Below are 27,554 nucleotides of genomic sequence, written 5' to 3'. Positions count from 1 at the left end.
ATTTGAGGTGAGAAATTGAGAAAATTAATGCTTCAGAAAGTTATTTTTTAACAACTTTATTGGGATATAATCCATTTGCCATGCAATTCACCCTTTTAAAGTTTAAAATTCAGTGGTTTTTAGCATATTCACAGGTAGTGCAGCTATCACCATAGTCAATTTTAGAACATATTTGTCACCCTAAAAAGAAACGTCATCCCCATTAATAGTCACTTCTCATTTCCCCCAAGTCACTTCAGGCCTGCTGTCTATGGATTTACCTATTCTGGACATTTCATATAAATGGAGTCACATCTTTTGTGACTGACTTCTTTTACTGAGCATAATGTTTTGAAGTTTCATCCATGTTGTAGCATGTTTAAACTTTTTACTGTAACTCTTTCTACTGGCACATTAAATACATGATAATGTTTCTGTTACCAGGTAAAAAATAGTTGATTGCCTTGTTGTTGTTGTTTTTTTTCTTTGTCTCACTGAAATATTATGTTTGATGAGGGGTTACCATTAACTTCTCAAGCCAGGAGCATTCTGTCTTGTTAATCTTGCTCAGATTAGTATGTTTTTCTGATACTTATTCATCCTTCTTTATACCTTTTTTATAAAAATTATGACATGTTCTCTCCCTTACCACACACTCAATCCAGTGTACCTAAGGTAACCTCTGTTTCCTGTTTGGAGTGTATCTTTATACTACTTAATATTTTCCTGTGTTGTGTTCTTTTTAGACCCTGTTTGGCAATAACAAGCTTACTACATTTGGAACCAGCACAACCAGTGCTCCTTCGTTTGGTACAACCAGTGGCGGGCTCTTTGGTAACAAACCAACCCTGACTTTAGGAACCAATACAAACACTTCCAATTTTGGTACATATAAAAAGCAGGTTTGACTCTCTTAAAGTTATACTGACTATACCACACATTCTCCTGATTCATATTATTGGGAATATTTTAAAATTCTCAGGTAAGCTGTGGCTTGATATGAGGTTCCAGAGGGAAAGGGAAATCAAGGACTTGGGTTGAGATGCCTGGAAGAGATGTATGTAAATTGCCTTAACTAATTTATATTCTCTTGACTCCCTGCTTTGGATAAAATGGGGCATTCAGCACATGCAGTAGCAGTACTGTGCAGAATGTTGGTTCTCTAATGGAGGTAGATTTTTTTCAAAATAAGGAATCATTTTCTTTGGATTACCTCACCAATAATTGAGAAACAATAAGTAAAACACATTTGCTTTAGATAACGCATTCTGTTAGGCCAGGTTTCAAGCAGGGAAGTAGTAAACAGATGAGATTAGATGATTCTTTTTTTAACTTTCTGTTGTTGTTTTGTGTTCTGTTTTGTTGTTTTTTTGAGATTTAATGATTCTCATTGGAAGTTGAAGCCTCTGATTTGGGGGATTGTTCATTAGTTTTCCTATAGCTGTGTGTATTTTTGAATACATGTTCATTGGAAGAAATTTGGGAAATATATGTAAGATTGAATAACAGAAAAACCTTATACTACTTTTCAGAGATATGCTGGAAAATTTTAAATTCGTTTAATAGAAACATTAATTCTTATTATTTTAACTGTCTTTTATAGCTACCTAATTAAGTTTTCAAACAAATTCAACATATTTTGAGATAAACTTTTCATATATATGAAAAGTTCATTTCATTACCAAGGGAAATAGTGGTTGAAATATTCGTTTTAAGGATTTCATGTGCCAGATGCAACATTAGGCTCTGGATATCTAGTGGGAGATGAGTACAAACATATGGTCATTTGCCATAAGTCAGCAGTTACAGTTTTTCAGTGAGTTTTTTTTTTTAATAAATTTATTTATTTTATTTATTTTTGGCTGAGTTGGGTCTTTGTTGCTGCACACGGGCTTTCTCTAACTGTGGCGAGCAGGGGCTACTCTTCCTTGCGGTGCGTGGGCTTCTCATTGTGGTGGCTTCTCTTGTTGTGGAGCATGGGCTCTAGGCCTGCAGGCTTCAGTAGTTGAGGCTCACGGGCTCTAGAGCGCAGGCTCAGTAGTTGTGGCACACGGGCTTAGTTGCTCCGTGGCATGTGGGATCTTCCTGGACCAGGGCTCGAACCCGTGTCCCCTGCATTGGCAGGTGGATTCTTAACTGCTGCACCACCAGAGCAGCCCTTCAGCGGGTTTTTTAATGATCGTGTACTGGAGAAAGAGGCTACATTAAGCATCCATTGGAAAGTTATATGTGTTCATGGAAATATGAACTATGTGAAGGAGAGAGATAGGTCCTTGTCAGGTACCAATTCCTAAATTAATGTTTTGATTTGAGTTTTATAACCCCTTTTGTTGGGTTGTTCATTCACTCCTAGTAATGATTATCATTCTACCTATAATTCTTTTTGGCTGTACTTGATGAAGGAATGGTTTTGAGGCAGTGGACTTGGTTAGCATGAATATCAAATTTTGTGTATTTGTTTCTTATCTATTAAGTAAGATGGGAAAGATACTTAAGGGTTAAATCAGTGTTTTTCAGCCCTTTTTTTTTTAATCAGTCACTCCCTCTTCCCCAGAGAGACTTTGTAGACCTTTTTCCTCTTAAAAATTATCTTCTCACCCCATGAGATTTTAATACCACATATATACTGTGTCTGTTTATGTACTGTGGACCTTTGGAAGGCCATAAACAATCTTATATCTCTTTTTTCTGCCCTTTAGGAAGTAATTTTACTCCCTTTGAAAATGCATGTAGGGCTTCCCTGGTGGCGCAGTGGTTGAGTCCGCCTGCCAATGCAGGGGTCACGGGTTCGTGCCCCGGTCCAGGAAGATCCCACATGCCGCGGAGCGGCTGGGCCCGTGAGCCATGGCCGCTGAGCCTGCGCGTCCGGAGCCTGTGCTCCGCAACGGGAGAGGCCACAACAGTGAGAGGCCTGCGTACCACAAAAAAAAAAAAGAAAGAAAAAAGAAAGAAAATGCATGTTTTTTGATAGCATACTTCACGTTCAGAATTAAATATATTTTCTATCTGACAAGGTGTTTATGTAGGCTGTTGATCTGAAAATGAAAACTCTCATCTTTATTTGATATGTCTCACTACTTATGTGCTGAATTTGAATTGTCTTTTGTTTTTAAATCCTAATGTTGACCTAGTACCTGGCATAGACTAGGTGCTCACTAAAAGTTTATTAATGAATAAGTGGGGCTCTGAGAGGAAAGATTCCCTATACAAGTAGGGGTTGCAGGGTGGCAAGTTTTGTTTTACTCTTGGGTGAGCTTGTCATTCCATTACCACCCCAGTGAGATCCAGATCTAACTAAGACTTTCTTTGATGTTCCTTTTGTCTTGGGAAGCTGTCAACTTTGTTGTTGTGGGCAGAGATGATCTTCTGATTTGGAAATGAGTCATATAACAAATCTGGAAATGGAATAAGGTTACACAAAGATTTGTAGTATCATATCATTGTTGGTTGCACGTTATCCAGTATGGGATTGTTTCGTTATGATGGTGATTAATCCACAGAGTGAAAAGGTTCATCTACAATTGATGTTGCCACATCCTTAAGTCATTCTTTAGAGTCATCAGTTAATTTTCTTAGTAATTATTCCTAACAGGGACTAGTTTAAGGTTAAGTGAATGAATAGAATTGTTTCAGGAGAGAAATTACAAGCAGGATGTCAACACTTGTGAGGAGCAGTTTAAAGAGGTTCAAGATCTTTTGGGTATTGATAAGATGGTACTTGGTAATAAATTATTGGTTCCTCATGCTACATGGTTAAGGGGAGAGTTGAGCTCTTTGTGTACATAGACATCTGATATTTTAAGCGTTTTTTTTTTAATTGAGATATAATTGACATGTAACATTATATTTCAGATGTATTGGGTGGGCCAAAAAGTTCGTTTTTCGTAAGATGGCTCTAATAGCACTTAGTTGTCTTTAACTTCATTTAAAACAATTTTGTTAGATTGTATGTGACAGCATGCATTTGAAAAAAGACTTATCAAAATTGGTGAATTTTTGTGTAGCAATTTTAATATTGAAGATGGAAGAAAACATTTTTGGCATATTCTTTATTATTTCAAGAAAGGTAAAAACGCAACTGAAACGCACAAAAAAATTTGTGCAGTGTATGGAGAAGGTGCTGTGACTGATCAGTGTGTCAAAAGTGGTTCGCGAAGTTTCATGCTGGAGATTTCTCACTGGACAATGCTCCACGGTTGGGTAGACCAGTTGAAGTTGATAGCAATCAAATTGAAACAATAATTGAGAACAGTAAACATTAAACCACGCGGGAGATAGCTGACATCCTCAAAATACCAAAATCGAGCTCTGAAAATCACTTACACCAGCTTGGTTATGTTCATCGCTTTGATGTTTGAGTTCCACATAAGTTAAATGAAAAAAACCTTCTTGACCGTATTTCCACGTGCGATTCTCTACTGAAATGTAATGAAAACATTGCGTTTTTAAAACAAATTGTGATGGGCAATGAAAAGTGGATACTGTACAACAATGTGGAACGGAAGAGATCCTGGGGCAAGTGAAATGAACCACCACCAACCACACCAAAGGCCGGTCTTTATCCAGAGAAGGTGATGTTGTACATATGGTGGGATTGGAAGGGAGTCCTCTATTATGAGCTCCTTCCGGAAAACCAAACAATTAATTCCAATAAGCACTGCTCCCAGTTAGACCAACTGAAAGCGGCACTTGACAAGCGTCCAGAATTAGTCAACAGAAAATGCATCATCTTCCATCAGGATAACGCAAGACCACATGTTTCTTTGATGACCAAGCAAAAACTGTTAAAGCTTGGCTGGGAAGTTCTGATTCATCCACCGTATTCACCAGACATTGTACCTTCAGATTTCCATTTATTTCGGTCTCTACAAAATTCTCTTAATGGAAAAAAAATTCAATTCCCTGGAAGACTGTAAAAGGCACCTGGAACAGTTCTTTGCTCAAAAAGATAAAAAGTTTTGGGAAGATAGAATTATGAAGTTGGCTGGAAAATGTCAGAAGGTAGCAGAACAAAAGGGTGAATATGTTGTTCAGTAAAGTTCTTGGTAAAAATGAAAAATATGTCTTTTTTTGTACTTAAAAAACTGAAGGGGGGCTTCCCTGGTGGCGCTGTGGTTGAGAGTCCGCCTGCCGATGCAGGGGACACGGGTTTGTGCCCCGGTCCGGGAAGATCCCACATGCCGCAGAGCGGCTGGGCCTGTGAGCCATGGCCACTGAGCCTGCGCGTCAGGAGCCTGTGCTCCGCAACGGGAGAGGCCACAACAGTGAGAGGCCCACGTACCACAAAAAAAAAACTGAAGGCACTTTTTGGCCCACCCAATACAATGTAATGGTCCAATATTTGATATATTGTGAGATGATTACCACAATAAGTCTAAGTAACATCTGTCATAATATATAGATAGAAATTTTTTTTTCTCGCTTACCCCTTTGTTTCCTTCTAGGAGTTTCATGATTTCAGATCTTATATTCAAGTCTTTAATCCATTTTGTTTATGTTGTAAGATAATGGTCCAGTTTTATTCTTTTACATGTGGTTGTCCAGTTTTCCCAACACCATTTATTGAAGAGACTGTCCATTCTGCATTGTATGTTCTTGGCTCCTTTGTCATAAATTATTGACTGTTAATCAATTAATTGTTCTTAATTTTACTTTAAAGTTGTTCTGAAATAACAGAGTTGATAAACTTTTGTCAGTAAGAATCTGTGGAAATGTGTGGTATAAACAGTGTAAGTTGGGACTTACTTCCCTCCTGTGGGTTTGAGGTAGTTCACTAGTATCTTGTTTTCTGCTGTTTATGGGGTTGGAAGGTCCTTTTTGGTTAAATTTTAACTCAGAAAGACAACATCTCCAAGTACATTTTCTGGGTTTTTTGTTTTTTGGTTTTATTTTCTTTAAAGGAAGTTGATTGTGCTTGAGTGGGCAGTACTCCCTTTTTGTGGTATAGCTGTTAGGAGAATTGAAGAAAAGACTTAATGCATGAATTAAATGTATTGAAAGTAAGTCAGGTTACTTGCTTGGATTTTTAAATGACATTAGAAATATGTTTTCAAACTGTTTAATTCTTTAACTTTTGTTCTTGACATTTTTCATTCAGATATAAATTCAAATATTGGCATGACAAAGTATAATCTTAGTTGGTGACACTGACATATATTCCAAGACACTTCCTTTATTCTGTTATGTTGAACTTGTTCACCTCCATGATACCTTTTTAAAAGACTTCAGGTGTACCACAAACAGGATTTGCTGGCCAGTGATTGGGGTTTTTTTCCTCTTATCAAAAGAGATTAATGATATGTTCATTATCATTTGTTGATATTTAGCTCCAAAAGGAGTACAGAAACTGCACACATCTGAACAAAAGAGAAATAATAGCAGTAATGTGATGTGTAGGTGTCTTTGTGGGGAGACTTGTGGATTTTAGAGGGGAATCACAGGGTTTTCTCTAAATTTTGGGTCATAGTGAAAAAGGATGGTTTGTTCAACTCTCCATCATCTCCGATAATGAAACAATTCAATTCAAGAAAGGTTATTCATAGATTATCTTCTCTTTTTAATGTCAACTAGCTGAGTCTTCGAATGCTCCTATGAGCTGATTGAGTCTGACTCCATTAAAGCTCCTCATGTGTGATCAGCCACACATTACTATTCATACAAGGTCCATCTGTTCAAAACAAAAGCTGCTGTAAAGATTTTTATAGGTAATCTTCTCTTAGCAAGAACCTTTAGGTTCAGTGAAGTGTCTTTGTTGACTGTCTTATTTTTTAGTGAAAGTTTGGGGGGGTTAATTTTTCTTCTACTAATTAAACATGAAACATAGAATGGAGGCTTTGAGTCTTACGAAGGGAATGTTCCCCAAGCTCAAGCACAATCACTTTGCTTTAATATTGGGTATTATCCTATATTGAATTGATATTTCAAGTCTAAAATTAATTGAGTAAATAGGAAGACTGTGGGATCTGTTTATACTTACTTAAACTTAAAAATTAAATTAGCCTACCATTTAGGATTTCTAAATATCAAAAAATGAAGGGATGCAAAACTTAGGGCCAGACTGCTTTGTTTTAAATTCCCTTGTACAGGACATTGAGAGTTGTGTTAATGTACAGTCCACTCATTCTTTTGTCCTTCTAGGGTTTGGCACAAATACCAGTGGGAATAGCATTTTTGGAAGTAAACCAGGACCTGGAACTCTGGGAGCCGGGCTTGGTGCAGGATTTGGAACAGGTAAGGAACTGTACCATAAGATTTAGGAAGTGATAAAACTAAATCTAATTGCTGCAACTTAAGACCTCTGTTTGATCATATACATGGAAATAAGAAGCCTAGATTTTCATTTTCACAAATGGATTTAGAAAACATTCCCATATGCTTTACCAGATTTTGAAACCTGGCACATTTATCTTAGAGGCTGTCTGTTCCTTTTGTACAAATGTTTGTCCTCTGATAGTTCTGGTCTACCTGGGATTTTCAGTACTTAATGTGTTATGTCAGAAGATACACATATTTTGAATTTTGGTCAGTCTTGCCAATTTTTAATTTGCCTTCCAAAAAGAATGCCAGTTTTCTTTTTTGCTCATATTTTATAAAAGTGCTCATTTTTTCATACCCTTTCCATATTGTTGGGCTTCTTCATCTTTGTGTGCCTGACAGTGGAAGTTGGTATGTTCTGATTTACACTTCACTGATTACCAGTGAAGGATACCCTTGTGTATGTTTACTGGACATTTGAATCTTTCAGTTCTCTATTCATAATCATTGTTGATCATTGTCTCTTTATTTTTGAGAACGCTTTATATATTGTGGATATTAACTCTTTTGGGTTGTATGGTAAACTTCTTGAGCCTTTGAGCTTACTCAAATTCTACTGCATATATTTTGCAAGAAATAAAAACTAAAAAGCTGTAGTTTTTTGTACGATGTGATCCTTACACTTAAGCAGAATATAACATCTGACATCATGTTCTCTTCTAATCCCAGAAGGAAAATTAACTTTGGTGTGGTCTTTTTCAAGGTAGTTTGATGCTAGACAGCTTATGAACCATAAACCTAAGCTGGGATAAGATGCTGCTCTAATGTCTGTTACCAGATATTTCCACTCAATCTTTGTTTATCATTTAATTTTATGATATCTTAATGTACAAGTTTTATTTTTATGTGGTCAGAGTTGTCATTCTCTTCTCTTTGGCTTCTGGGCCTTTCAGATTATGATTAGCAGTGCTTTATTCTGTAGTCTAAGATTATAAAGTGGTCTATAACTTTTTTCCTCATGCTGTTTTCTTCTGTTCCACAATAATGTAATACCTCAACCTCTTTATTTATTTGAATATATTCGGTTTTCCTTGAACAGCTGTACCTCACAGACAATGAATCTCATTTTCACTGCTGTTATATAATCCTCATTCATGCTTTGCCCATATAAACTAAAAGCCAAATACAATTAATAAAGAATTTTACACCCCCACCTTAGCAGCAATAGATCATGTAGGGAAACGAGAATTGTGAATCACTAAGTACACATTATTGAAATTCTTTGGTGGTCATGTCTGTTAAAGCAGACTTTTGGCTCTGAGAGGAATGTGTCTGGAGACTATCAGATATAAATACCCACATTAATGAATTCTGCGTTTCATGGTATCACAATTAGGATAACATTGTAGCTTTGGACTGTGTTTTAGGGGGTCATTAGCTAAGAGGGTATTCCTACGTAGCTAGGTTCTTGGTTTGAATGATAGAGATTCAAACTCATACCTCAACAGAAGTACATTTGCATGTAACATAGGCCTTTGGGTACTTCATGAGTAGCAGACTGTAGAAACCTTAAGTGTACAAATACATAACTTTTTTGTACACCTAGATTTAAGTGACCAATCTTAGTGTAAAATGTTTTATATTATCCTTTGGTGTATGATTAAATCATGGGTGCATCAGTTTCTTGTTTCACACAGGTATTAACTGTCAGCACTATCAATAGTATGCCATTTTCTTGGTAGTTACTTAGTAACAATACTAAGAAGTTTTAGTTCTTAAAATTTTCCATGAAGTCATAAGTTTAAGGGTACATCTAGTAACGTTTGTTACACTAAGATATACACAGAAAAATCTACCCAAAGCTAATAGGTACCATAGATAAAATTAAATTCTAACATTTATTAGAAAATCTCAATGAGGTATAACCATTTTTATTTATTCTTTGAGCATCCTTGGAGTTTTTAGGACCACTGTTACCATGGTGCCACCAGGATATCTTCCTTATGACTCCTGCAACTACCTGTAAATATAACACAATTCATAAATTGACATTATTATACATAAGAATGTCCCTCAACTTGTGTAAGTCCTTTCACTAAGTATAAAAAGCCATTTGTGCATAATATAAGACTGATCTGGATAAAATACATGTTTTTATTATTTTGTAGGTTATGAAATATAGTGATTTTTACACTGTTTCATGATTCTTCTTTCAGGGCTAATGCAAATACACACCCATCCAGAACAGAAATTTTTATCCATTTTATATATTCAGGTTTCATCTAAGCCTTTGTTTAGGGGTAAGGAGGTTTTGTTCTCTGGGGGCAAAAGAAGAATCCTGAAATTTTTACTGTAAACTATGTCCTTTAAGGGAGTAATATAGGGACTTCCCTGGGGGTGCAGTGGTTAAGAATCCGCCTGCCAACACAGGGGACACGGGTTCGAGCCCTGGTCCAGGAAGATCCCACATGCCACGGAGCAGCTAAGCCCGTGCGCCACAATTATGGAGCCTGCGCTCTAGAGCCCACGAACCACAACTACTGAGCCTACGTGTCACAGCTACTGAAGGCTGCGTGCCTAGAGCCTGTGCTCCACGACAAGAGGAGCCACTGCAATGAGAAGCCTGTGCACCACAACGAAGAGTAGCCCCCACTTGCCACAACTAGAGAAAGCCCGCGCGCAGCAATGAAGACCCATGCAGCCAAAAATAAATAAACAAATTTTTTTTAAAAGGGAGTAATATAATTTTAGTTTTTCTTGGAATTTTCACCAGTTTCTAATGGGTTGGAACTTTAAAAGAAGTTTTATTCCCTGTTTCAAACCTGGTTTTTTTAAGGTGAAATAATCCCATTGCTATATTGTTATCTTATTATTATTAGTGAGCGTTGGACAGTTAAGGAATGCTTTGTCCATTTAGGAGTCACCCTCATTAATTTATATTGTATGCATTCTCTGAGTGTAAACTTGCTATCCTTTTTTTTGGGTTGCAATCTCAAGACAGTTTCCATTCGATATTTTTGACCTCCAAGTATTATATGTTTGAAGTGATTTTCCTGGTAAACCATATCTCTGTCAAGAAGCATTGGTATGTTAAAAAGAACTTCAGATCTTCCAAATTGCCATTAACTTTTTCTTTGGGGTGGGGGGAGGGATGGAAAAATGTTTTTAATTTATGCCAATAACTTATCCTAAAAAAACTAAATTCTTCCCACTTTACACTTTAAAAATCATTGCCAACAACACAGTCCATAAGCAAGATTCATTAAGCTTTAAAACATTACAGGTTTCTTCAGCGGCCTTCTCCCTGGTGAAGATAAGTTCTTATTCCATCCACAGATTTAGGCTGAAACTTGAATCTGTTTAGTAACCTCATCACAAGGCATTCAGCTTTTTATAAAACAAAAAAAAAAATTGTTGGAAATAGTTTCCATGAGATGGTATACTTGAAAGTGTTACTTTTTGCTCTTCAAAGAAGATATATTGGATTTGGTTTTCTATAACTTGCATGTTAGTCAAAAAGGTGACGTTTTAATTGGTTCAGTTGAGTATTTTGATTTGCAGATGTTGAAATTTAAGGAGAATTGACAATTTTAAAATTCTTTAGAAATCTGTTTTACTATAGAGTAGCAATTAAGAGCCCTGGTTGTATTGTCAGATGCATCGAGGTGTGAACTCTGGTTTCACCACTTACTACATTTGTGACATTGAGCTAATTATTAAACCCTCCATTTTCTCTTCTGTAAAATAGGGACAATAGTTCCTGCTTCAGGCTTGTGAAGTTTAAATGAGATGATAGTAGTTAACATTTAATGAATGTTAGTATCTACCAGACCTCTTCAGTGCTTAATATGTGTTTATTTTAATCGTAGGATAAATATCTAAGCTATGTATTATTATCTCATGTTATAGTTGAGGAAACTGAAGCACAGAGAGGTTAAGTATTTTGCCTATGATATATATGATGTACTCAACAGTTCTTGGCATATAGTTAGCATTTACTGTATTAGATTTTTTGTTGAAATGAGGTTATTATGAAGTTTCCAAATGTATTACATTTTTAAGTAACTGACCTCTCTGGCGTAACATCCAAAGGATCTTCTGTGGCGCTTTTTCTTTCCTCTTGTCTCCATAGCTCTTGGTGCTGGACAAGCATCTTTATTTGGGAACAACCAACCTAAGATTGGAGGGCCTCTTGGTACAGGAGCCTTTGGGGCCCCTGGATTTAATACTACAACAGCCACTTTGGGCTTCGGAGCCCCCCAGGCCCCAGTAGGTAAGTGTCAGTCACTTTAGAAGCCTTTACTCAGTTTATTTCTTGCTAATACTTAAACTTGCTGACTTGATTTTCCACCCCACCCTATCCCGTCCCTACCAAAGCGGTATATACACACAGGTCATCAAACAATCATGTAGTGCAGAAGGGCTTGTAATAGGTCCTGGCCTTCCCTGTTTCCCCACTCCTAGGTTCACTCCCGCAAAGAAACCACTTTTGTTACAGCTTTTAATTCATGTGGCATGTAAGTTTATATCTCTAAATGATGTGCTTATATTGCTGTGTTTTGCTTAAGTCTACATATATCAATATTTAACTTGTTAATGGTAGATGAGAATTTAGCTCAGTTATCACCTCTGTTTTTTATTCACTTCTCCCAATATATCTGTTTACTAAATTCCCTAAGTTTAGGGGGGTTTTTTTGTTGTTGTTGTAGCTGGATTTGAGACTTTTTTAAAAAATTATTTATTTGGTTGTGCAAGGTCTTAGTTGCGGCTCGTAGGCTCCTTAGTTGCGGCTTGCCAGCTCCTTAGTTGTGGCATGCAAACTCTTAGTTGCAGCATGCATGTGAGATCTAGTTTCCTGACAAGGGATCGAACCCAGGACCCCTGCATTGGGAGCGCAGAGTCTTATCCACTGCGCCACCAGGGAAGTCCCCCACAAGTTTAGTTTTATCTATTAAAGTGTTTTTCATACTTCATTCGTTTGAATACCCCTTCCTAGTTTTTGTTATATCTGCCTGCCACCTTTGTTATTATTTCTAATTTAAAATTAACTTACTTTGTAACTTAAATATCTATCTTTTTTTTTTAAGAAAATTATGTTTTACCAAAAATAAAAAACTGATGTCACCTGGCAGATATAGAGTAACTGAGATGGATGAATGGAAGGAGAGAAGGAAGGAGTGAGTCTCTGTACCATTAAATTCATCTCCTGTACTATCATGATCCATGTTTCACATTTTGAGAAGCCATGCAAATTTTCATGTCCTTACATACTTTGCAAATTTAAGCCATGTCCTTACATACTTTTTCTTACTCTGTCAACTAGGAGATAGTATTTCTTGAGTCCCCTTGGTCAAGTGAGGCTAATAGTGCTCTTCCTTACCCTTCTTTTTCTCTCATTTCTTTGCCCTTTTTATATTTTTGTATTGATAAAGTTGAAAAGTACTCTCTCCTAATAATTACTGTCTTCTTCCTTTGGGGAAAGAAAAATTTAAGTTTCAAATGAGCATAGCATTTTATTATAACTGTGAAAATATTGCTACTTAATCAAGTAATTTTTCTCATACAGCTTTTTCTTTCGCCTGGAACTTCTAATTATTTTTTTCCCTTGCATTACATTACCTGCCCTTATCACCTTCTTAACACTAGTCCAAATTCTTAAGGGTAGTATTAGAATTCTTTTACCGTGGATACCTCATTCTTTGATCTCTCTGTCCTCCTGCGGCAGTATGAACTCTGATTACTCCCTAGGTCTTCAGCATTGCTCTAGTATATTCCCTTCAAGTCTACTCAGTGGAGACTGCTATGTCCTGGATATAGGGTTTTCCTCTTTATCTATTTCCTAAATTTTCTGGAATGTGTCTTCAAGTAACATGGATATGAAAGGTAAACTTTGACTACTTACAGTTCTGAAAACATCTTCATTTGTTCCACACACTTTACTGTTATGGAATCTGGTGTGAAAATATTTCACCCTCAGAACTTTGACGATACTTCTTAGATTAACCATTTCTGATAAGAAGTCTAATGCCTTTCTGATTTTTTTTTTTTTTTTTTTTGTGGTACGCAGGCCTCTCACTGCTGTGGCCTCTCCCGCTGCGGAGCACACGCAGGCTCAGTGGCCATGGCTCACGGGCCCAGCCGCTCCACGGCATGTGGGATCTTCCCGGACCGGGGCACGAACCCGTGTTCCCTGCATTGGCAGGTGGACTCTCAACCACTGCGCCACCAGGGAAGCCCGCCTTTCTGATTCTTGAGACTTGTTCCCCCTAGGCCCACAACCATTTAGGATTGTCCCTTTGTTCTGAAATTTCAGTGATTTGCTTAGATCCTTTCTGTCTTTTTTCTTTTTTGGCCACGCCACGAGGCATGCGGCATCTTAGTTCCCTGACCAGGGATTGAACCCTGGGCCCCAGCAGTGAGAGCGCCGAGTCCTAACCACTGGACCACCAGGGAATTCCTAGACCTTTACTGTCTTAACATTTGATTTTTTTCACCCATGTTTCTACTTTCTAGAAGTTTTTTTTTAATTGTCTTCTGAATCATCCTTTTGGATTTTTTTTATTGTCTTTCTCATTCTCTGGAAGTTCCTTTTTTTAAGCATCCAGTTCTTAGATGCAGTTTTTTTCTTGAAACTCTGAATTTAATTGGCATTAAAAAATTTTTTAGAATTCTTCTGTTCCTTAAATTTTCAGGATTATTTTTGTTTTGATCCTATTCTTTAATACTCAGTGATGCTTTCCAGTCATATTTAAGAATAAAATAATAAAAATCTCACTGGCAACTTGTGTATCTGGGTAGAGCTTTTTCGTCAGTAGATTTCATTTGATAAGTAGCCCAGGAACCAGCTGTTAGCCAAGGGTCCTCTAAATGTTAGAATATCACATTCTTAGCTCTGGGCTGGTACAGGTCCCCTTGTTGCCCTTGTTAACTTGATTTCATCAGAGGAACTCTATCTGATATTTTGACTTATCTGTTGAGCATCAGGGATTAGGAGGATGACAGGGTATAGTAGTTGTTGTGTATATATGCTTTGCATTGGTTCTTCTCTCCTTCCACAGTCTCAGTTCATCAAATTTACTCTTCTTGAATCTCTCAGCTTTCTGTGCTTCAGGCAGATAGTCCCCCCTTTTGGCTGTAATCCCCCTTGAGTGTACTCCAAGATATGGTTTACTCTCTCCTGCTTGTCCATTTCTTTCTTCTAGGCATTTGTTATATTTTCTCATCTGTTCATTTACTACCTTCCTATCCTTTGTCATTGTGGGCTGTGTAGATATTTTAATTTGTTTTATCCATAGATTTTAGTTAGGTCTTTGGAGCTAGCAGAGGTGAATTAGAACTCTAATTTCTCTGTGAAAATTAGAATCAGTTTTATCATAAAATTATATTCAAATTTTGTTTTCCTTAGTTTTGATTTTAGTAGGAGGTAGCATAAATACCATAACCTGCTATTTACATAGATAGCTTTTGAATGGTTTTTAATAATCCATCTTTTCCCAAAGCCAGTTAAAAGGTCCTGACAAGAATTTGATATTACAGTTATATACAGTAGTGTTTCTGCTCATTTAAATGTAGTTGTATTGATTTAGAATGTACATCTTTGCATCACAGGGTCTTAGTTATAAGGTGCTTTAGAGCTTGTGGGAGTCCGTTACTTAAAAGCCTCAGCTATGGTGGCTTCCTTACAGGTTAGTCCAGTCCATTGTTTTGTTCAGGTTGTTTAGAAACCAAAACCTGCCTTTATAGAATTTCCACCCAGTAGTTCTACTTCTACCTCCTAAAGCTAAGCAAAATCAAGTCTCCTACAATTTCTTTGTGGTAACCTATTGCCTTTCTTTCAGATAAAGTATCAGTTTCTTCTGGTCTCAAAAGACTTGATTTTTATACCTTTTTTCTATCTCTTTAATCATTTGGTCATGATACGGTTTTTCAGTATGTTTTCAAATTATTTTGACCAGAACTGAATATAACACCAGTAAATGATAGCTTAACTAGCGCTTATGCTTGCTTATTCTCTTATTTTTCCTAACTTATCAGCTCTCTTTTCTGTATTTTATTTGAAATAATTCAGTTAACAGAGAAGATTTCATATTTAAACATACAGAAATAAAGACATTCTCACACACTTTCCTAATTATGTATGTTTGAATTTGTTGAGGGAATTTTTATTTGAGCATACCCAGGAGGGGTGACCTATACTTGTTATATGGTGGGATCAGCTAGTGCTGGTCAGTGTTTTTTTTTAATTAATTAATTTATTTAAAAATATTTATTTATTTGGCTGTGTTGGATCTTAGTTGCAGCTCACGGGATCTTTCGTTGCTGCGCGTGGGCTTCTCTCTAGTTGTGGCGTGCGGGTTTTTCTCTCTCTAGTTGTGGTGTGTGGGCTCCAGGGCGCGTGGGCTCTGTGGTTTGCGGCACGCAGGCTCTCTCATTGAGGCACGCGAGCTCAGTACTTGTGGAGCGCAGGCTTAGTTGCCCTGTGGCATGTGGGATCTTGGTTCCCCAACCAGGGAGTGAACCTGTGTCCCCTGCATTAGAAGGCGGATTCTTTACCACTGGACCACCAGGGAAGTCCCTGATCAGTGTTTTTTTAGTGTATAATTGGCTATCAGGTAACAAACCGACTAGTGAATATCAGAGTTCATTAAGAATATCCAGGGATTTTTTAGTCTTATTGAATAGTCCACAGAACAACATTATGTTATTGGGTGGCTACTTTTCTGTATTTTTTTCTCACCAGTAGTCTTAAATTGGATTTAGGAACTTTCTGAATACAGATGCTTTACTATATGATCATTAAATTGACATCTCTGGGTTTCACAATCCTGAGCAAATTTGTACCCTCTCCTAAAATATCAACATACAGTGTTTTAGTATTTAGTGAATACATCCAGTTTTAAGAATGCTTAATTTGACTATGGTGGATCTACCTCTTTTCATTAATTTTATTTTAACTGTCTGTTTTGGGTTTGTTGTTGATGCTGCTATTGTCTCTCCACTCCCCCACCCCCCACTCTGCTCCATTGTATTAAATTTTTCAAAATTTTTTGTTTGTGGCACTTCTTTTCCATAGATTATCTTATATTTTGGCTTTAGCCTTATTTTAAATGTTTATAAAGGAAAACGTATTTTTATTTCTAAAGTAACTTGTGTGATTTGATTTTTTTATCAGTATTTTTTTTTGAAATATTTATCTTCTGAAGAGGTTTCTTCATCAATCAGGGTACAGTGCAGATTTTTTTGTTGCTGTTTTCTTTTTACCGTGTACAATTGTAGGTCATTGTTCCTGTCTGATGACGTCTGTTCTTACACTTTTTTTTTTCTATTTCTTTATTTTCTTTCTTTCTTTATTTTTTTGGCTGTGTTGGGTCTTCGTTGCTGTGCACAGGCTTTCTCTGGTTGCAGCGAGCGGGGGCTACTCTTCTTTGCTGTGCGCGGGTTTCTCATTGCAGTGGCTTCTGTTGTTGCGGAGCACAGGCTCTAGGTGCGCCGGCTTCAGTAGTCGCAGCACAGAGAGTCAGTAGTTGTGGCTTGCGGGCTCTAGAGTGAAGGCTCAGTAGTTGTGGCTCACGGGCTTAGTTGCTCCGCGGCATGTGGGATCTTCCCGGACCAGGGCTCGAACCCGTGTCCCTTGCATTGGCAGGCGGATTCTTTTTTTTTTTTTTTTTTTGCGGTAGGCGGGCCTCTCACTGTTGTGGCCTCTCCCCTTGCGGAGCACAGGCTCCGGACGCGCAGGCTCAGCGCCATGGCTCACGGGCCTAGCCGCTCTGCGGCATGTGGGATCTTCCCAGACCGGGGCACGAACCCGTGTCCCCTGCATCGGCAGGCGGACTCTTAACCACTGCGCCACCAGGGAAGCCCTGCAGGCGGATTCTTAACCACTGCGCCACCAGGGAAGCCCTGTTCTTACACTTTGAAAGAAAATGGGGTGATCTTTTTTTCCTTTCAGTTTTTACTTAAATGTAATATGAATATCAAATGCAAATAGTAAATATAAGGATGCCTTAACAGCCATTTTCATTTTCATTTGCTACCCTCTTCCTCTATATTCTCAGTATACTTAATATTTTTTATTCTGGAATTTTTTACTTATTAAATTAAATCAAAGATACTTTGTTATTTCCATATTGTCATTTTTAACAACTACTTAATCCACCATGTTGATGAATCATGATTTTTACAACTGTTAATGTTGGACATAGGTTGTTTCCAAGTCTTGACCATTACAGATAATAATGGTGTTCAGTGAACACTTACAAATATGTCTTTATTTTCTTTCTAGTTTAATTAAGTCCTTGGGTTAGATTTTCATGATTAAAATTATTAGGTTAAAAAATATAAAAACATTACTTGCTCTGTGTACTGTCATATTGTTTGTTTTAGACATTAAACCAATTTGCAGCATCTCTAGAAGTCAGACTGATCCCTTTTTATATAGCTATGCCATTGATAGATAATGAGTTAGATATAAAATTTCTTCAAGGTTGTTTAGGTTTACATTTCTTTGATTATTGGCAATAATGAACACCTAAGTAAAATTTTGTGTGTGTTGTCTCTTATGAAATGCTCCACATATCTTTGACCTTTTAGATTATTTGATTGTTGATTTCCTTCACAGTTTGCTCCCTTGCTCTCAACCAGTAATGCCACTGAGTGAGTCTGAACATTTTGAAGAGAATCTCAAGTTCTCTTGATTTAAGGCACTGGATCCTTGGACTGACATCTTGCTTTTTCTTTTCTTTTTTTAAAAAGCTTTGACAGATCCAAATGCTTCTGCTGCCCAGCAGGCTGTTCTCCAACAGCACATCAATAGTCTGACATACTCACCTTTTGGGGACTCTCCTCTCTTCCGGAATCCCATGTCAGACCCTAAGAAGAAAGAAGAGGTAAGTTTAAGGATGTTTCTATAAAATCTGTTCTCAGAGTAGGAGAAACTTAGGTGTAATTAAACTTCTAAGACACATTATTTATGCTTTTCACTAGGCCAGGGGATAAATTATTTTTATATCTGGAAGGCAGCATGACAGTGAAATAAGTGTTGAACTGGAAGTGAAGGCTGAGACTTTTCAACAGCCCTGATATGAGGCAGATATTATACTCATTTTATAGTTGAGCAAACTAAGGCTCACAGAGGCTGATTTCTCTAACATCATAATGTCTTAAGTGGCAAATCAAATTTTTTTTCTCCTGATTTCTACATAGCTTTGTCTTAATCTCTTAGGTTCTAGAAATGATCTTCTGCTCACTGTGTTGTGGCATTAAAAGTAGTCTTTGGTTGGTTTAATCCTGTTTTACCACTTACAGTCTGTGAGATATTGGGCATCTCCTTTTGCCTCTCTGAATGTGTTTCATCTGTAAAATGGGAATAGCAATTCTGTTCAGTGTTGAGAAATAGAGTAAGTTGCTCAGTATACAGAAATTATTATTTAGCCATTTATGTCTGACTAGTTACTGTGTTCAGCACTGAGGATACCTAATAAAAGTAAACAAGAATTTATTCTCTAAGAGCTTGCTATCCAGTGAGGAAGATCAGACCTATACATGCTTAAATTTACTCAGCTTTAGTATAATATATGCAGTAATAGAGAGATGAGCCTATCAACTGATGAATGGATAAACACAATGTTGTATGTCTATATAATGGAATATCATTCAGCCATAAAAAGGAATGAAGTGATGATACATGCTACAACATGGATGAATCTTGAAAACATGCTAAGTCAAAGAAGCCAAACGCAAAGGCCACATGATTCTATTTATATAAAATGTGTAGAATAGGCAAATCCATAGAGACAGAAAGTACATGCTTGCCAAGAGATAGAGGGGACTTCCCTGGCGGTCCAGTGGCTAAGACTCCGCACTCCCAGTGCTGGGGGGCCCGGGTTTGATCCCTGGTCAGGGAACTAGATCCCACATGCCGCAGCTAAAGATTCCACATGATTCAACTAAAAAGGTCCCACATGCCACAACTAGGATCTGACACAGCCAAATAAAAAAAACAATAAAATAAATGAATGTTTAAAAAAGAGAGAGAGATAAAGAGAGGAATTGGGAGGCACAGTATTTCTTTTTGGAATGAGGGAAATGTTCTGGAATTTAGTGGTTGGTGGTTGTACAGCCTTGTAAATATACTATAACTTAACTGAATTAAATGCATTAAAATGGTGAATTTTATGTTAGTGAATTTTATCTTAATAAAAATTTAAAAATATCACAGAGGGAAGAGCATAGATTCTTGGGTGAGTTTGATAAAGGTTTTCAGAAGAGGTAAGGTTTAACTTTTTTTGAGAACATATGTAGAAGTTGGTAGATCTAGGTCAAGACATTCCAAGCAAAGGCACAGAATTGTGAAAGATAACAAAAGAGATTTGGGAAGGTATGTTGATACTGAAGTGTAAACAGTCTGCATTGTGAAGAGAAGAATAAACTGTGATAGGTTTTATATTTTAGATATTATTATTTCAAGTGGTTATATAATCCCATGTATACTGTTTAGGAAAACAAATGTATAACATCCTGAAGATGCTATGGAGACATAGTAAAGGTGCCATCAAAACCAACCTGAAGACTAATTAATTTAGTTGTATGTCTCCTCCACTAACTTGTAATACTCTCAAAAATCAGGGAGAGTAATTGTATTATTATTATTATTTTAAATTTCTTTCTTTCTTTTTCTTTTCTTTCTTTTCTTTCCTTCCTTCCTTCCTTCCTTCTGTCCTTCCTTCCTTCCTTCCTTTCTTTCCTTTCTTTCGTTTCTTTCATTTCTCTCTTCGTTGCTGCACACCAGCTTTCTGTAGCTGCAGCGAGTGGGGGCTACTCTTTGTTGTGTTGCGTGGTCTTCTCATTGCAGTGGCTTCTCTTGTTGCAAAGCATGGTCTCTAGGCACGTGGGCTTCAGTAGTTGTGGCATGTGGGCTCAGTAGTTGTGGCTTGCAGGCTCTAGAGCGCAGGCTCAGTAGTTGTGGCACACGGGCTTAGTTGCTCCGCGGCATGTGTTATCTTCCTGGGCCAGGGCTCGAACCCGTGTCCCCTGCATTGGCAGATGGATCCTTAACCGTTATGCCACCAGGGAAGTCCCAATTGTATTATTTTTATTCTTAGTGTTTGACTCATGGTAATTATCAGCGTTTATTAAATGGTGGATAAATGCGAGCTAATATCTATCCATTTTTTCATAGTGATGTAGATTGCAAAAAAGTTGAATATTTATGGCTGTGTCTCAGTTTTTCTTGAAGGATAAGATTTTTGGTTTAATTGAAAAATAATTAGGCTTAGAATTATTTTGGTATTATATTTTCTTAAAATTAAATGTAAATATTGTCATCTTTGTTTTAGAAAGCAAAACAACTGCAGGCTATTCTCTTTTGTAAGATGAAGAGAAATGCACAAGGAATATTAATATGTTAGTACATTTCGATTTACAATATACTTCAGATGCAGATACTTCAGATGCAGTATCTCAATTATATTTTGAAACAAGTCAGACAAACCCATTGAAATGGGGGCTGGGGAGATGAATGAAAATCAATTATAGAGAAATAAAGACAGTTACATTAGCATTCACACTTACATACAAAGTTGGGTGGGAAATCCTTGTGTTCTGGGAGCCAAGACTCCAAGAGAGATCTAGCAGGTGAATGGCAGAGATGAGGTGTGAACTCTGGTCTTCTGATTTTTAAGGCCAGTATCATATTTGAGTTAAACTAGAACTTTCCTTGATTTTTTTGTTTTTCAGAGATTGAAACCAACAAATCCAGCAGCCCAGAAGGCTCTCACGACACCTACGCATTATAAACTGACACCCCGCCCTGCCACTAGAGTCCGACCGAAGGCTTTACAAACAACAGGCACAGCCAAGTCACATCTCTTTGATGGGCTAGATGACGATGAACCATCCTTAGCCAATGGAGCATTCATGCCCAAGTGAGTTTCTGTTAAATTAGATGTAAAATATTAATATAAACTAAGTATAAAACTGTTTACTTAAATGTGCTACAAATGTTATATATACATTTTTTTTCTTAATGTGATAAATATAGAATATCATGAAGAAGAATAAAAATAACTCGGTCACTCTGAGGGATAATCATAGTTAACATAACATGTTTTGGTTAACATCCTTCAAGTTTTGCTTATATCATGTTATTTGGTTTTGTTTTTGATAAGCTAGTGCTAGTGCTTACATTATTTTAAGCAGAAGACACTGTTTTCTTACAACTCAAATTGGCCAAACTAGTTAAGAAAAAATATATATACATGTACACACATTTGTTTTCATTCCTATACATATAGATATTAATAAAATAATAAGTAATTACATTGAAAATAAATTCAGGAAAGATGTAGAAGAGTTGTTGGTAAACATTGAAAATTATACTTAAAGTATGCAAACATGCCTTATTAGAGTGTTAATATATATACATGGGGGAAAAAAACTGAAGAAAAATACATACCAAAGTGTCAACAGTAGTTAACTTCTGGAGATATAATTTCAGGGCATTTCATTTCTAAGTTGTTTATTTTTCTAGATGCATTGCTAAACACACACAGAGGCTTTTTTAAAATACCGAATACTTTTCTAATCAGAAAGGAAAGCTTTTTTTTTTTTTTTTTTTTTTTTAAAGCTTTGGGGGAAAAAGTAGGAATTCATCTCTTATAGTTCTTAGTCTATGAATGTTATAAAGTGTAAAAAATTATCACTCCTTTTTTTCTCTTAAAAGTATGGTGGCAGCTGCTTCAGAAAAGATGGAAAGTCCGATTTTATGCATTTCTTTAGAACATCACTGGATTATTTTGAAGGCAGGAACTGCGTATTACTCATGTTTATGTCCCCAGCATTTGGCAAATTGTTCAGCTTAGAGTCACCCTTTTTAGTCCAGTCATCAGATCAACAACTTTCAGGGCAATTTCACCAGGTCTTAGGATCTACAAATATGATATACAAATAGAGAGGATTGGAGTGGGAAAGCACACGTTTTGCTGTTAATATGGTATCCCCTTCCTGGCTTCTACTTCTGTGGTGTTGCTCTCAACAGTCTTTACTTGATGTATCAGAAGTACACGGGTTACCTGTCACTTTTCCTTGATTTACTTTCCTGGAAATGTGGCTTCCAGGAACCCACCACTCTTTTAGTTTTGTTCCTATCTTACTGGTTGCTCCTTCTGTCTCCCTTGATGGTTCCTCTTCTTCCTGGCCTCTTAAAATTGGAGTGCCCCTAGGCTCAGTTCTTGATCACATTATCTTTACTCACTCCCAAAGTGATTTAATTTAATTCAAGACTTTTTGATCATCTGTAGTCTAATTCTCAAACTTTTATCTCCAGCCTGGACCTCTCTCACAAACTCCAGACTCTTATATCCAATATCCAGCCCTACTCAGCATCTCCACTTGCATGTCTAATAGACATTTATTTCAAAATTAACATGTCCAGAACTGAACTGATCTTCCACCTTGAAGCTGTTCCACCCAAAGCCTTTCCTGTTGCAGGTAATTGCGTTTCTATCACTCTAGTTGCTCAGGCCAAAAATTTTGGAATCGTCATTGACTTTTTTCATACATCCCATATCTAAGCCATCAGCAAATCTTTGTTCTACCTTTAAAAATTATCCAGAATCTGACCAATTCTTACCACCTTCACTGCTACTAATTACCTTGACCCAAGGCACCATCATCTCTTGACTGAATTACTGCAGTATCTGCTAACTGATCTTTTTGCTTTTACCTTTGTTCCTTTGCATTCTGTTCAGAATACAACTATAACAGTGATTCCTTTGAAGTGTAAGTCAGACCATGTCACTGTCTGTCCAAAACTCAATTGCGGTTCGTACTTCACCCAGTAAAAGCTGAATTCCTTACAATGAATGGCACAATGAGGCCCTATAAGATCTGACGTTCCATTACCTCTGTAAACACATCTACTACTGTCTTCACTGTCTACTCCACTATAATCTCCTTGCTGCTGTTAGGACAAGAAAGGCATGCTATCGCCTTTGGATCGTTGCTCCAATTGTTCCCTTTGCCTAAAACACTTCTCTCCATAAATCCTAATAGCTAACTGTCTTACTCTTTACGCAAATGTCACATCGGTGAATACTACTCTGGCCACCCTATTTTAAATTTTACCCGTCTTTTCTCTTGTCAGAACTCCCCATGTTCTTTTATTTATTTTTTTCTGCCAGTTATGCCAGCATCATTTGTTAAACAAACTGCACCTTTCCCAAGGGAATTTAAATGCGACCCCTGATGTATTAAGTCAGATTCTCTATTCAAGTTATATGCTTGTTCGTTTGCTTGTTTGTTTATTCTTTTTTTAAGTTTTAAATAACTTATTGAAATATAGTTGATTACAATGTTGTGGGGGTTTTTATTATTTTGGCTGTGTTGGGTCTTTGTTGCTGTGCGTGGGCTTTCTCTAGTTGCGGCGTGCGGGGGCTACTCTTCGTTGTGGTGCGCGGGCTTCTCATTGCGGTGGCTTCTCTTCGTTGTGGAGCACAGGTTCTAGGCACGTGGGCTTCAGTATTGTGGCTCGCGGGCTCAGTAGTTGTGGCTCGCAGGCTCTAGAGCACAGGCTGAGTAGTTGTGGCACACGGGCTTAGTTGCTGTGAACAAGACACATTCCTCTGTCACAAACTATGGGGGAAGAGAGATGTTGACAAAATAATCACAAGTGACAGGAGAAGTAGAGATTGCCACTGTAGGAGAGACAGAATGATGAAGGAAAGCTTCTCTGAGGATGTGTTGTTTAAACTGAGGAGGGATAGGGAGGACTGTCAGGGAGAGAGAGTATTTTGATATGTTTCTGGTTTTAAATACACATATATTTTTTTCAAGTGGATATAAATTTATTTTCCAGTTTTTTTTTCAATGTTTGTTTCAAACATGACTTGACCAATTGGTGTTCTGTCTTGTATTTATCAAGATAGTCTCTCCCCCCACCACACCATTTATGTAAAATACTGGAAAGTACAAGTTGTTTCCTGGACATGAGGGAGAGGTCTTGGAGGGATAGAAAGGAGAGATTACAAGGTGTATGAGGAGACTTCTGGGTATTTATGGCTATGTTGTTTTTCTTGATTGTGATGATGGTTTCACTGGCGTATACACATGTTGAAACTTATGGAATTGTACAATTTAATATGTGCTGTTTACTGTATGTCAATTCTGAACTAAAATAAATGTAGCAAGGTTGTGGGAAACAAGTTCAATACAAGTTCAAACAAGTAACTCTTATTCCTATATTGCTATATTCCTATAAGCCAAGTGAGGGCAGTGACGTAAATATGGCGAAATATACATGAATCTGTCACTTGTTTTTACTTATGAAACCTGGTGTTCAAAGTCACATAGTTTTGCTTTCACAAATTGTGCGACACTTTTCTGTTCTTTGGCTTCTTGTGTCTGTCCTTTGTACCTGTCTCACCTTGATATTTCTGATTCCAGTCCTCTTCACATTTGCCTCACACTGTTTTTATGTTTCATATTTAGTTTCTTGTTTTTTACTTGTACGTTCTTCATGTGAAACATTTGATTAAACCATCTTCTCTCCTCCCCCCCACCCCACCCCTGTTGCTGTGTTTCCATCCACTGCAGCTAATATTTTCTGTGATCACCAGGTTGTTCGCTCTTTGGCCAGAAGGAACCCTTTCATGTTGGCTTCTAAGCCCTCTCCATAGATCCTGATAGTGTTTGGTAACTTACTTTCTTTTAAACTTTTTTTCCGGGCTTCCCTGGTGGCGCAGTGGTTGAGAGTCCGCCTGCCGATGCAGGGGACACGGGTTCGAGCCCTGGTCTGGGAAGATCCCACATGCCGTGGAGCGGTTAGGCCCGTGAGCCATGGCCTCTGAGTCTGCGCTTCTGGAGCCTGTGCTCCGCAACGGGAAAGGCCACAACAGTGAGAGGCCCACGTACCACAAAAAAAACACACTTTTTCCCCTAATTTATTTATTTATTTATTTATTTTTGGCTGCATTGGGTCTTCGTTTCTGCGCGGGGGCTTTTTCTCTAGTTGCAGCAAGCGGGGGCCACTCTTCATCGCGGCGCACAGGCCTCTCACTATCGCGGCCTCTCTTGTTGCGGAGCACAGGCTCCAGACGCGCAGGCTCAGTAGTTGTGGCGCATGGGCATAGTTGCTCCGCGGCATGTGGGATCCTCCCGGACCAGGGCTCAAACCTGCGTCCCCTGCATTAGCAGGCAGATTCTCAACCACTGCGCCACCAGGGAAGCCCAACTTACTTTCTTTTAGAGTTCACCATGTAAAATTTTGTCCGGGACTTTTTTGCCTGCTGTGTTCCTGATTTAGATTGGCTTGGATGTTCCTGTCTTATAATTTCCTTATCCAGTTTTGGTATAAAAATTAGGCTGACCTCACAAATTGTATCATTCCCTCTATTCTCTGGAAGACTTTGTGTAAGATAGGCCTTTGTCCCCCCCTTCCATTAGATGTTGGATACTGGTGAAGATACGAGTCTGAAGTGTTATTTGTAGTAAGGTGTTTTGTTTTAATTATTGACTTTAAAGTTATAGGACATCCGCTTTTTCATTCTTTTTTTTTTTTTTTTTTTTTTTTGTTTGTTTGTTTTTTTTTTTTTTTTTTTTTTGCTGTACGCGGGCCTCTCACTGTTGTGGCCTCCCCCATTGCGGAGCACAGGCTCCGGACGCACAGGCCCAGCGGCCATGGCTCACGGGCCCAGCCTCTCCGTGGCATGTGGGATCTTCCCAGACCGGGGCACGAACCCGTATCCCCTGCATCGGCAGGCGGACTCTCAACCACTGCGCCACCAGGGAAGCCCCATCATTCTTTTGAGTCACTTTTGACAAGTTATGTTCTTATAATATTAATTTCAGCTCATTAAAATTCCAAACTTACTGGCATAAAGTTGTTTAAAAATATCCTTACTGTCTTTTTCATTTTAGTAGAATCTGTGGGGATGTCTGTGTTTTCACTCCTGACGTGGGTATTTTGTGCCTTCTCATTTTAGCAATGTGGTCAGGGATCTACCAGTTTTATTGACCACTTCAAAGAACTAACTTCTGGCATTATTGATGCTCTCGAGTCTGATTCCTCTTTCATTAATTTTTAATTTTATTTATCATTTTCACTAACATTTATTTTTAGTCCCTTCTCCCCTCTTTTTTAAAAAATTTTTTATTTATTTTATTTTTGGCTGCTTTGGGTCTTTGTTGCCTGCACGCAGGCTTTTCTCTAGTTGTGGCGAGCGGGGGCTACTCTTCGTTGTGCTGCGCAGGCTTCTCATTGCGGTGGCTTCTCTTGTTGTGGAGCATGGGCTCTAGGTGCGCGGGCTCAGTAGTTGTGGCTCGCCGGCTCTAGAACTCAGGCTCAGTAGTTGTGGTGCACAGGCTTAGTTGCTCCGCAAATGTAGGATCTTCATGGACCGGGGCTCCAACCCGTGTCCCCTGCATTGGCAGACGGATTCTTGACCACTGTGCCACCAGGGAGGTCCATTCCCCCCTCTTTTTATGCTATTTAATTTTCTGTCCTTTGTCTAAATGGATGCTTAGCTTTTATTTTCAACTTTCCTTCTTTTCAAATATTAATATATGCATTTAGAGATGTAAATTTTCCTTTTAGTTCAGCTCTATTTGTACTCTACAAGTTTTCATATGGAGTACTCTTAATGTTCAAAAAATAATTATATGATAAATGCTTTCTGATTTTCATGGGGATTTTTGAGCCTGGGGTTATTCAAGAATATAAATTCCTAACATGGAGATTTTTAAGTTATCTCTTTGTTACTGATTTCTAGCTTATGTGCAAAAGAAAAAAGTACTTCAGGTGATTTCAGTTTTTTGAAACTTGTGGCTTCCTTTAATAGTCCAACATATGGTTAGTTTGCATAAACATTCCATATGTATTTGAAAATAATATTTATTCCATAATTGTTGGGTTTGGGGATATTAAATTAAACTAAGCTTGCTAATCATTTAGGTCTTCTACATACATAGTGATTTATTTGGTTTGGATATTTCAGTTACCTTATTTCCTTAAACTCCAAATCACAAAAACATACATGAACACATCTGCAGTTTTCCTAAATTTATATATTTTAATATTTAACAGCTTTTACAAATGTGTGCCTGAATTACTTGTGTTTTTTTTTACTTACTAATTTTTATTGTAGTAAAATATACATAAAAATGGTTAAAATGGTAAAATTTATGTTACATACAATTACAGTTCAGTGGTGTTAAGTATATTTACAATATTGTGTAGCTATCAACACCAGTATCTCCAGAACTTCATCATCCCAAACAGAAACTCTGTACCTGCCATGCGATAATTCCCTATTTTCTTCTTCCCCCAG

The 27,554-nt window shown here is 37.6% G+C and overlaps 1 protein-coding gene across 12 annotated transcripts in view; it reads left to right on the top strand.

Annotated features, from left to right (window-relative positions):
* The window catches only part of NUP98 (nucleoporin 98 and 96 precursor), a 105,515-nt gene that overhangs the window by 27,909 nt on the left and 50,052 nt on the right, over window positions 1–27,554 (top strand). For 8 of the 12 annotated variants that reach the window (XM_060105619.1, XM_060105622.1, XM_060105623.1 and 5 more), the window contains 5 exons: window positions 726–864; window positions 7,117–7,209; window positions 11,366–11,506; window positions 17,986–18,119; window positions 20,968–21,155. In XM_060105619.1, coding sequence (XP_059961602.1) covers window positions 726–864; window positions 7,117–7,209; window positions 11,366–11,506; window positions 17,986–18,119; window positions 20,968–21,155 — 695 coding nt within the window. The remainder of the gene's footprint in view (window positions 1–725; window positions 865–7,116; window positions 7,210–11,365; window positions 11,507–17,985; window positions 18,120–20,967; window positions 21,156–27,554) is intronic. The other 4 variants (XM_060105629.1, XM_060105624.1, XM_060105627.1 and 1 more) reach the window with 3 other exon arrangements.

Source organism: Mesoplodon densirostris, chromosome 7 (assembly GCF_025265405.1).
Source record: "Mesoplodon densirostris isolate mMesDen1 chromosome 7, mMesDen1 primary haplotype, whole genome shotgun sequence".
Taxonomy (NCBI): domain Eukaryota; kingdom Metazoa; phylum Chordata; class Mammalia; order Artiodactyla; family Ziphiidae; genus Mesoplodon; species Mesoplodon densirostris.
The sequence above is the reverse complement of the archived record's forward strand: the minus strand, read 5'-3'. Positions and strand labels throughout refer to the sequence as shown.